Source organism: Fukomys damarensis, unplaced genomic scaffold (genome assembly GCF_012274545.1).
Source record: "Fukomys damarensis isolate Sample0158 unplaced genomic scaffold, DMR_v1.0_HiC HiC_scaffold_16, whole genome shotgun sequence".
Classification (NCBI taxonomy): Eukaryota; Metazoa; Chordata; class Mammalia; order Rodentia; family Bathyergidae; genus Fukomys; species Fukomys damarensis.
Genome location: NW_022900928.1, coordinates 116,408,319 through 116,419,980, shown reverse-complemented (window position 1 = coordinate 116,419,980; position 11,662 = coordinate 116,408,319). Strand labels below are relative to the sequence as shown.

Genomic DNA, 11,662 nt, shown 5'->3' with positions numbered 1-11,662 from the left:
TTTTTTTTTTTTTTTTTGGTACCAGGGATTGAACACAGGTCCTTGTGCTTTTGAGGCAGGTGGCAGAACCGCTGAGCTACATCCCCGGCCCTCAATATAATTTAATATGCACTATCAATATGAACTTTCTTGGGATGGTTTTTATTCACTCAGCATCATTCTCTGAGATTCACCCAGCCTGCTGCCTTCCTCAGCAGTGTATTCTTTATCCCCCTGGGGGTAGCATTCCACAGCACACGTGTACCACAGTCTCGCCTCTCATCTGCTGATGGACATCTGGGCTGATGCAACTTGGGGCTATCACTGCTCGGGACATCTGTGTTCAGGTTCTTGTGTGAATATAATTTTCATTTCTCTGATTTTTGGGGGGGTATCAGGTATTGAACTCAGGACCTTATGCTTAGGAGGCAGGCAGCAGAACCACTGAGCTAAATCCCCAGCCCTATTTCTTTGATTTACACGTCCAGCAGTCAACTGGTAGGCTGTGTTAATTCATGCTAATGACATAATTTACTTCAGCTGTTTTCTCTTAAGGGGTATTTATTTATTTTTTAAATGACAAACACCATAAAGAAGTATTAGTACTACCAAGTTTTTCTCTGTCTCTCCTCTCCATGTGTATGGTGTATCTTTTAAATAAAAGGTCTTAGCTGGGAGTGGGGGCACACACCTGTAATCTCAGACCTCCAAGGCTGAGGCAGAAGGATCAACTCAAATTCAAGGCCAGTGTGGGCTACCTAGCGAGTTCAAGGAGAGATTGGAGTACAAAGGACTAGTCATTAAAACTGAATAATGGCCGGGCATGGTGGCGCACGCCTATAATCCGAGCACTCGGGAGGCTGAGTCAGGAGGATCACTGTGAGTTTGAGACCAGCCTGGGCTACATAGTGAGTTCCAGGTCAGTCTCAACCACATAGTGAGACCCTGTCTCAAAAAACCAAAAAAAAGACAAAAACAAAAAAAACAAAAAAACAAAACAAAACAAAACAAAACACCCTGAATCATGCAAGGTCAGAGCTGGTGGCCTGATGGGCAGAACAGAATGAGTAGTCCTTCTGTATAAATGAAAAAAATATATAATCAAGGAACTATCACAAATCGAGTTTAATTTATTCAGCATACGAAGTTTAGAGGGTTGACTAGGTAGCTGAGGCAGGGAGAGAATTGACCTCACTGTTTATTAAAAAAAGTATTGGTGAATATACCCAGTGATGGGGAATAGCTTTCTAAACATAAAAACAATGTTATAAAGGAAAAATTGATTTAGATTATCTAAAAATATGGATTCACTCTGTCACACATGTACACAGTGTTTAAGTCATGGTTGTTTTGTGCATTTGGTACATTTTTGCAGGACAGTGTGGCATTATCTTAATATATACACTCATTTTTTTTCAATTTTACACTGCTAGGAATTTTTCCTAAGAAAATGATCACAGTACTGCAGAAAGACCTATGGACAAGGATATTAGTCATGCTGTTTATAATATGAATAATTAAAAACTTAAATGTTCATGAACAAATGTCCCCTAAAACAAATTACTGTCCATTTAACCATAAAAGATCAACTAAGTCAGTGGTTCCTAACTTCTGGGGGATTACTGAACCCTTTAAGAATCTAAGAAAATTCTAAAATTGAAGTTTTTGGTATCTGGCTAAAACATTAATGTTGGGGCTGGGGATTCGGCTCAGTGGTGCTGCCACCTGCCTTGCAAGTGCAAGGGCCCAAGTTCAATCCCTGGTACCAAAAAAAATTAATGTTGACTGTCTACATTATCTTCTTTAGTTTTTCTGGATTTTTGCAATGAATCTATATATATTTTTGGATTTATATTATTTTTATAGTTGGAAAAATTAAGATTTTTTTAAACAGGAGCATTGCAAAACAAAAAAATTAATACAAGGAAATCAACTGGGGAAAATAATAGCGACCTATATGAAATACAAATAGTGGCAATTACATGTAAAAATAGCACCAACTCCTGGCAGAATTACAAAAATAGTCAAAGGATATGAATTTTATGCAGTTTATGAAGTTAATGCCAATGACTAATTTAAAGAGAGGAAAAATGTACTGTGATACTGCGGAATGAACCCAGAGCCTTCACACTGAGATACATTTCCTACCCTTTATTGATTTTTTATTTTGAGACAGTCTCACCAAGTTGCTAAATAGTCCAGGCTGGGCTCGAACTTGTGATCTTCCTGCCTCAGCCTTTCAGTGTTCTGGGTCTGTGCCATCCATCACAGCCAGCTTATAACAGTTATTAGTATCTCCAATACCGCTCCTCTTTTTCAACACTGCCTCAGCTACCTCTCTCCTTTTTTTTTTTTTTTTTGAGATGTTCATTAGAAGAACAGTATTAACATTTCATTTAACAAATCCAATTGGAGCTTTTATTAGAATTGAATTAAACTTACAAATTAATTTGGGAAGGACTGGCATTTTTACACTTTTTAGCCCTTTCACAAAGTGTCATGCCTCAAATTCTCCCAAATCCTCATTAGTTTCCCATATTTTGGGTGAGATTATTTATATATCTTGTTGTGAACTTGATCTTCTCCAATTACATGTACTAATGAGTTATGGCTAGTATATTTGAAAAAAGGAATTTATTTTAAAGTATTTGTTTGGAACCCAACTATGCTACTATACTCATGCATTCTAAGAGTTTTCCAATTATCTCAGGTTTCTTGTTTTTCCCCAGGGATTACAGGCTTTAATTATATGTGCCTGCTTCCTGCATCATTTTGTCTGCAAAAATTAAACCCAGGTAGGAGGTAGATTAAAAAATCTACCTCTACAACGTCCAGACAAAAAATACAAGAGAAAGGGCTGGGGATTTAGCTCAGTGGTGCTGCCGCCTGTCTTGCAAGCACAAGGTCCTGAGTTCAATCCCTGGTACAAAAAAAAAAAAAGCCACACAAGAGAAATAGAAAAAAACCTTCATAACTTTACAAAGGAGAAGATTTCTTAAATCAGGCACAAGAGGCACAAACCAAACATGAAAAAAGTAATAAACTTAAAATACAATTCCTGTTCTTCCAGCACTCAGGGAGACTGAGGTAGGATCCCAAGTTCAAGCCTCACATGGGTACAGTGATTTATCAAAACTGTCCCAAAATAAAAAAGCAAAAAAAGAAAGGGGGCTGGAAAAGTAACTCAATGTTAAGGTCTTAGGTTCGACTTTCAGTGCTATTAAAAAAAAAAAAAAAAAAAAAGAATGAAAATAAAAATGCAAAACTCCTATTTAGCAGAAACTTAAAGTGAAAAAATAAATGATTGATAAGTGATTAACAGCCAGAATTTTAAAAGAATTTTTCTAAATCATTCAGAAAAAAACAGGTAAAGAATGCAAATAGAATCCTCAAAGAAGAGAGAAAATATGGCTAATAATTAGATAAAAAAGTATTTTACCCGTAGTCACAGAAATGCAAGTTAAAGCAAGAATGAAATGAGATTTCATTTCCCTAGATTCACAAAAGTTGAACATGTGATAAAACCAAATGTGGACGAACATGCTGCACAACTGTGCTTCTTATATACTGCTGATGGGATCACAAATTTGAATAACCACCTCAGACAGTCAAATTGAAGATGAGTCTATCCAATAACGATACAATCAATATCGTCCCTTGACATACACAAGGCATATAGAAGTGCAGACACAAACACAGGTACATATTCAAAAATACACAGCAGCTGAAACCTTAAATAAAACAATGTCTGTCAGCTGGAGAATGGATACACCGCACCACAGCTGATAAACTGTAACATTCATCCAGTGAGACAGTATTGAGCAGCAAGAGTGAATGAGCTACACATTATTTATTGTATGGAAAAAATCTCGAAAACAATGTTGAGCAAAACAGCAAATTGCAGGATACTTACACTGTGCTACCATTTATGGAATTTTAATATATACAAAAGGAGACTGCATATTCTGTAAGGACACAGACTTTCAGAGTAAAGTATGACAATACGGAGGGAAGGACACACAGTAATCTAAGGGTAGTGATATCATCACTAGGGATGAAGAAATGCAAATGAAATTAGAATACTAAGGGGGCCTCAGTATTTGATTACTGACAAATCTTAAGGGTGGGAGACGTAATACCGCAGTACAGCATTTGCCTACTATGTTTGAGGCTTTGGGTTTGATCCGCACAATGCAAGGATAAATAAATAAAAGTAAACCTTTAAATGAATACAGTGAAACTTGAAACCTTACCTAAGTATAAAAAATGAGGGAAGACAAAGGGAAATCATGGTCCTAAGATTAACTAAAACACATACAACGTGTTTCGCTTTAAAGAACATCCTTAGAAAACCTATTTCTGCTCTTTGATGAGAGCCACAAAATTCTGTTTGGAGTATGCACACAGCTATGTGCAATTAATGAAGGCACCTGGATAAATAGAGGAACAAAAGAAAAGCAGAAAGGAAGACATTCACGTAAATACTTGTCTCTGCAGCACTCTTTGTTATCCCCTCTCTGGCCACTTTTGTAACTATGTATGCAGGAAAATGAAAGACACTTGGAGATGCTCCCACAGCAAGACTCCTGGGATCTCTGTCCAAAGCACAGAGGAAGTTAAAGTGACACAGCTGGGGAAATCTTCTGACCCCACTGAGGTCCTACAAGCAAGAACTCTTCTTTAGAAAGGCGTCGGTGAAGTTTAGCGAAGGCTTCAGGAAACCACAACCTTACATCTTTGCTTGAACCTGACCTAGCCCTGCTCAGAGCACCTTGACACATCAATGAAAGTCAGGACTCTACATTGAATTTCAAAGGAAGCTTACCTTTCTCTCCAGTTCCTTAGCAATTGCATCCAGAACCACCTTATGGTGTGCGAACACTAGAAACTTCTCTCTTCCACTTTCCAGGAGGTCCAGGATATATTCACTGTATTTGACAATGATAACAAAATAGGTTAAATATATACTCTTCCAGTGGAGGCTAATTATTGAAAAGTGACCGACATTTGCAGCAGATACCTTGAATGTGTCTCCCTCCCCGGCCCATTCACTCCCTTTTCTGAGAGCTGACCCGTCTCCCTTCCCCCTCACACCAGGTCATGTGAACACAAGCAAACCACGGAGCTGTGTGGAAGCTCTTTTGTCATGTACAGAAAGGGTTCTATACTTTTTAGTCATCTGACATACACAAATAAATGTAAGTATGTTTTATGTGACTCTGGTATGCTACTGAAACGTTCTTATTAACTGAGGTCACAGAAGATAATAAAAAGTTTTCACATTAGCTGCTATTATCACTATACTTTGCAGCACAAAACTGAAGTGTCTGTGTAGATCTGAAACACCCAAGTAGGGGGTTAAGGCATTCTTGAGAGCATGCAAACTTCTCAAAACTCAGTTCCAAGATAAAAATAATTATGCTACAGATATTCAGGGAAGGTTCTCCAATGCCCCACTACTTAGACCTCAGACAACAGAGCCCACAGTCAAGCCAGTGGGTGACTGAATTCTTCTTCAAGACAAAGAAATATGGTGGGGAGTTATCATGTTTGCTTGGTCTTCCTTTAATTTAGTTCTCCATCTACTGTTTTCTAACTTATCTTCAAGTCCCGGGCCTTAAATGATAGAGAGAACTTCTGCAAATAGTATGCAACCTACAAAATGTTAAAGAAACTATAGATTAACCGCTGTCTTTTGCTTCTGTAATTTGCTTTGCTTTGCTGGTTTAACAAAACAACTGAGGTTTCACCATTAAAGCTTAAAGGCACGTAGCCCTGGTTTAAAATTAACTAATGCTAAGCCTCATCCCAGGATGAGACCAGATGTTCAAACTAAGATAACAGTCCCTGAACCATAAAACTTTCTTTAAACCATAAGACTATAAAGGTGGTAAGATGAAAGGAAGGTCACCACTCCTGCCTTCCTAACCCTGACCTCCACTCTTGTGGGATGGAATAGCTAAAAGATAAACATCCTGAAAGACAGTGCTACATTTGAGTTAACAATGAACTGTCTTGTGACCATGATTTGTGATGGTAACTGTGGGAACTAGAATGTCGTATTGCCTAAAATGAGTTCATGATTATAGAAGTCTTATAAAAGGCAGATTGTCACCCAGTCTAGGGTGGGTCATTTGGCACAGCTCTTGGTGCAGGCCAATACTTTGCTAGCAAAGTAAGCGTTTTATTGTTCTGTTTTGTTTTTTACCCACTCCTGCGTCTCTGTGTGTGTCATTTACCAGATCCTTAAGCAAAAAAAGGAAGACTACCACTCCCTGGAACTATAGGTTAAGGAGTATTCATCTAGTCAGGAGACCTTGGCTGGCTTCTTCCTGGATTAGCACCTTGTACAGCAGTGGTGGTGAGCCCTTGGCATGTGTGCCACAGTGGCCTGTTTGTACCATCAGAAGCTCTAAAAGGTTCACCATCACTGCTATAGAGGGTTCACAACCCCAAAGAAGAAGTAAGCCTGAGGAGACAAGTGCTGCTCACAGCTATGACAAAGTGAGCTCCCGCAGATACAGGTACACTTGCCCAGCCTGAGGTCATCCCCAGACACAGCCTTCCTTAGAGACAGACAAATCACAACAGCTTCTTGTCACACGCAAGTGTTGGACAGAGAAATGGATTGTCCTCTAAACCTCTGAAAAATATTTTCAAACAACATTCCAACTGACCCAAGTAATAGACTCTAGTTCAACTCATGAACTATTGTACTAAAAGAAATCTAATTATTGTGAGACATAAAGTTCACCATGATACAAGTAAAAAAGTTTTATTGCTACAGCATCAAAAGTCATAGGGCAACAAAATTAACTGGGTGAGCTCATAAAAACCTCCATCTCCAATTTTGTAATACTTCTTTCTCCTTCACAACTGACAGTGCTTTACTGTTCTACCCACTAAAAATTCCTGTTACTGGGCTGGAAATATGTGCTTAACACAATAACTTTGGGTGTTATACTGAAAGATGCCCATTCAAATGAAAACAAACAGCAACAAAAAAGGACAGGGCAGCTAATAGGGGAAACTGAGGTTCTTAGGATTTACAGTCTAATTTTCCCTTAACTAGATGTGTGACTCGGAGGTCCAGAGATTTTTATGAGATTTACTCAGTGACTGCATTTTAAAAATGGTGCCCAAGTGACTTCCTCTACTGAATTCACAAAGATGCTATGAATGTGAAATGAGTTAACAGAGGTAAAAACTGCTTGGAAACCATAAAGCACTACATCATTTATCACAGAATTTAGAAAAAGTATGGTATGGCCAAAGTTTATTTATGAGGTAATAAAATGGGGAGACTTAAAATTCTAAGGGATATAGGTGGCTATGGGCCCAGCATCCAAAGACAGAGGCACCCACAGATGCTGAGATGCAGAGAGGTCCAGGCTGAGCGAGAGAGGCAAAACTCATGCTTGGCCATCTGCCACTCAGCAGCACGTGAGAAATGGGTTGGTGGTGGCAATTCACTGAGAGAGAATTTTCCAGGCCATAAAAACCACATCTGGAGCTCATGAGTCCCGTAACAGCAACATAAATGAATAGGGCAGTGACCAGAGGGTGAAGGAGAGCTGGCTGACAGTCAGCAGGCTTCCTGGGGGACAGCATGGGTTTGAGGCAGGGCCTCTTCTCACAGTTAAGGCTCGGGAGGGACCGGGTAGTGGGCTACAGGATCCAGGGGCTGTGGGAGAGGGTGGTGGAGGCTGTGTATTTCTCAATTTCTCCACATGTCTCAGTCCCCACAGCCAGTCTGGCACCACTCAACCCACACAAAATCCATCTTCATTGTAATTTAATCACTGAGACCATTATCCTGCCAGAGCCTCCTGTGAATGTTAAACAATAAAAAAATCAGGCAAACGGCACGTCACTAGAATTGCCTGAAGTTTCAACCGCAGTGATATTTGAACATGAGTGGGTTTTTCTTTCTTTAAGAAAGGCAGACAATTTAGATTTTTCTAAGTCAGTGAATAATTCTAAGAATAGAAATGTTCACTTCATCTTTCGTTTATAAAGTAGAAAGAGAACTAGATGCGACAGTGGCCATTCACCCATATCTTCTGAACAGACTCTGAGCTCTGTATGCTTACTTAGGTAAGTAACGGCTGAAATCCAGAGTCTTTGGAAAAGACCAGAGTAACCCCATAGAACAGCCTCTCTAATGTTTTCTCTAAAAGCAAGTGACCACAATTTTCCTAGCAAGATGAACACTTTCTCCTTTCAGGACTGGGTAAAGCCCACTCTACTGTTAAGCAGCAGCAACCCCAGCCCCTGGGGTTGAGACCAGCTCTCTCTGGGCTGCAAGCACAGCTTGGCAGCTGCTCTGGTTATAGTTAGTTTAGGTGTCATGGGTGGTAAGACCACAGTGCCTGAAACTTATTTTCATTGTAGCTATGATTCTATTCTCTGATCATTTCTTAGACAGCAGTAAAGCCATTCTGGAAAACTATGTTATTAACATTTTGTTTTATTTTTTTAAAGATGGAAGAGAGAAAATTCAGGTGGATACTTGGTGACTACTTACATGACACATGGGATTTTAGCTTCAGCTGTTCTGTTGAAGAAGAGAATGAGGGCCTCTGTCTGCTGCTTTTTCTGTCAAAAGAAAAGTCAAGAGTATAAAGACCCATTCTGAAGATCCAAATTGACCTAACTGTTGTTACCCAGAGCTGTACCGATTTTAGCACTGGTCAGAGTCAGGGGATCAAGGCACTAACACTGACTTACCTGCTCACTTTGACCACATCAGAGGAACGGCTTGGGCTCTGTTTTTTTTTTCCCCAGAGTCCACATTCTGGCAAACTCTGTTATTCTCTGAGAACAGTGGTAAGAATCTAAAGAGATATGGGACCCACAAGCTCTTGTTTGTTTTGATATTTTTGATACAGGGTTTTGCTACACACTCCAAGCTGGCCTTGAGCTCACTAGATTGCTCAGGCTGGCCTCGAACTTGCAATCCTCCTGCCTCGGCTTCCCAAGGGCTGGGATTACAGATGTGCTCTACCACACCCAGCTCTTTGGAAAGGCATTTCAGGTAGAGCTTCACCACACACACCAAACCCATGTGATCCACTAAAATGCAGTTTGACTGAGCATATCTATTTATCCCAGCCTGGAGACAATTTACACTTGACCTCTGCCCTGTGTGACTCTCGTCTCCTGCTTTTCTTCGGTCAAGTTGTGCCTGTGCCCAACTGACCACGCTCACCTCTTTTCAGACCTTACTGCATCTGCCTCAACTATTTTATTCTCGTGTCATTTCCAAACCATTACACATATGTTCTTGGACTGTCTCCCATGTAAGGGGATTCACTGCACTAGGAAACTGTTAATCTAAACATCTAAATCCCAACAAAGAAGGCTAACATGGAAGATCCCCGGCAGGGTCCTAGTACTAAGAGATAACATTTCTGATCACTCTGTTCCCCACATACACACCTCCTAGTATCACTGGCAGGACACTGCTATGGTCTGAGTGTGTCCCTGACAACTTCATGCACTGAAGCTTAGTCTCTAGTGCAGTGGTGATGTCAGGAGGTGATTATATCAGGAGGGCTCATGAATGGGATTACTGTCTGCATGAAAGAGACCTGAGAGACCCCCCCGACCCCTTCCACCATGTGAGGACACAGCCATCCATGAGGACGTGGGCCCTCAGCAGACACCAATCTGCCAGCGTCTCGATCTTAGACTTCCTGGTATCCAGAACTGTAATAACTTTCTGTTGTTTATAAATTCCCAGGTCTAGAAATGAAGTTTATAAATTAAGATATTTTGTTATAGCAGTATGAATGGACTAAGACAGGTGCCTGGCCACCTTCTCCCACTATGGAGCACAGGTTACAGATTGTTATAGCTTGTATGTAAATGACCCCCCAAGACCCATGCACGTGAGGCATTTTAAAGGGGGCTAGATTAGAATGTGTGAATGTGCGTTAAGGGTGTGACACTGAGATTAAGGGGGTGGGTAATGGAAGCCCCATCCTGGGTGTGGGGGGCATCAATCAGTAGGCTTGTAGCCCGGATGGAATATAAAGGGACAGAAAGAAGGCGGCTGCCACTGCTGCTTGCTGTTTTGCTGTCTCCTGCCTGTTTTGCCATGAACTGTTTATCCTCTACAATGACCCTCTGCCATAGCTCCCTGCCTCAGAGCCAGCCTCAGAGCCAGCCGACTGACTACAGACTGAAACCTCTACAAACTGTGAGCTGAAATAATCCTTTTCTCCTTGACCTGTGGGTGTTAGGTACTTCATCTGAGCAACAAAAAGTAACTAAAACACAGATGCAGCAACCTTCTTGTGTCCGGGCACTGTGAGACCAGTGAGTGACATGCGACAAGGAAGTAACTCAACAGTAATGATACCCAGGGCCCTCAACTTGTCATTCCTGGGTTCTCTGTAGTTCAGGAAAGCAGCCACAGAAGACTGTACCTGATGTTACTGACATCACAAACGGCGAAAAGCTACATGCTCAAAACGGCATCTTGGCTTTGAACAGTGTCTCTCCCCAAGGACTTCAGAGGAAAGAAGAAAGATCCTGGGGACCCACAGCAATTGCAGCAGCAGCGCTGCCTGTGTAGTAGATCCTTCTGAAACAACAGCCCAGCTTAACAGTTCCAACCTCCTGAGACCTGGAGTGAAGGCCACTCCATTGTACTGTTCTAACAATCTCTCTAGGACACAGGCCCAGCTCAGACTCCACGAAGCCATCCTCAGGATTCTAAGGGTGCACAAGGCAGGTGAGGCCCTCTGACTTATTGTAAAGTCCCTGGGAGGCTGTGCCACATGGGTAGAGCAGGCTCAGTGGTGCCCTCCCATAGCAGTCTGCTCAGTCAGACCTCCTGGCCATCTACCATTTACCCCTGTGTCCTTCAGACTGGCCACCCCCTCCACCAGCACACATCACTGCAGGCTTCCTCATGAGAATGGGAGAGGGCAAAGCAAACAGATGCTCGGAGAATGGTAAAAGCATTTCTAGAGCCCTGGCCCCAAGATGGGGCATCTGGAGTAGACGAAGGGGCAAAGCCACAATTTCACCTGGCCAGGACAGCACACTGGGCTGATCTTTCAGGACAACATGGCGATGTGTACCAAAAACTGTCTTTAATAATGTGCCGAGGGCCGGGTATTTAGCTTAGTGGTTCTGCTGCCTGCCTCGTTAGAGCAAGGAACTGAATTTGATCCCTGGTAATAATAATATAATAACAACAACAACAACAACAATAATAATAATGTGCCAGAACAGTATGATCTGGCAACTTACTCCTTAAAACTTAACATATGATATAATCAGATGTACACAAATTCATACATAAGCTATTTTTCAGTGTGGTATTACTCAGAATAGTGAGTAACTGAAAATAAAGGTTCCTAAAGCAAGGCATGCTGATGCACACTTGTAATCCCAGCACTCAGGAAGTTGAGACAGGAGGAAGTTGCACTTCAAGGCTAGCCTGGACTACAGAGCAAGACCCTGTCTCTAAAAAAAAAAAAAAATTAATAAAAAAAATATGGAAAAGTCTTCATGGCACAATTCTGTAATCTATTTTTTTCCCCACTTGATATATTGTATGACCTCAACCGTACTTTTAAAAATATATATTTTTGGGCCGGCAATTTAGCTCAGTGGTTCAGTGGCCTGCCTTGCAAGCGCAAGGACCCAAGTTCAATCCCCGGTACCA

General features: G+C 41.2%; 1 protein-coding gene across 4 annotated transcripts in view; it reads right to left on the bottom strand.

The window, feature by feature from the left end:
- Positions 1-11,662, bottom strand: part of Smarcal1 (SWI/SNF related, matrix associated, actin dependent regulator of chromatin, subfamily a like 1) — a 59,860-nt gene that overhangs the window by 7,476 nt on the left and 40,722 nt on the right. For all 4 annotated transcript variants that reach the window (XM_010611947.2, XM_010611948.2, XM_010611951.3 and 1 more), the window contains exons 12-13: positions 8,507-8,577; positions 4,805-4,907 (exon numbers count right to left, since the gene is read on the bottom strand). In XM_010611947.2, the coding sequence (XP_010610249.1) occupies positions 4,805-4,907; positions 8,507-8,577 (174 nt within the window). The remainder of the gene's footprint in view (positions 1-4,804; positions 4,908-8,506; positions 8,578-11,662) is intronic.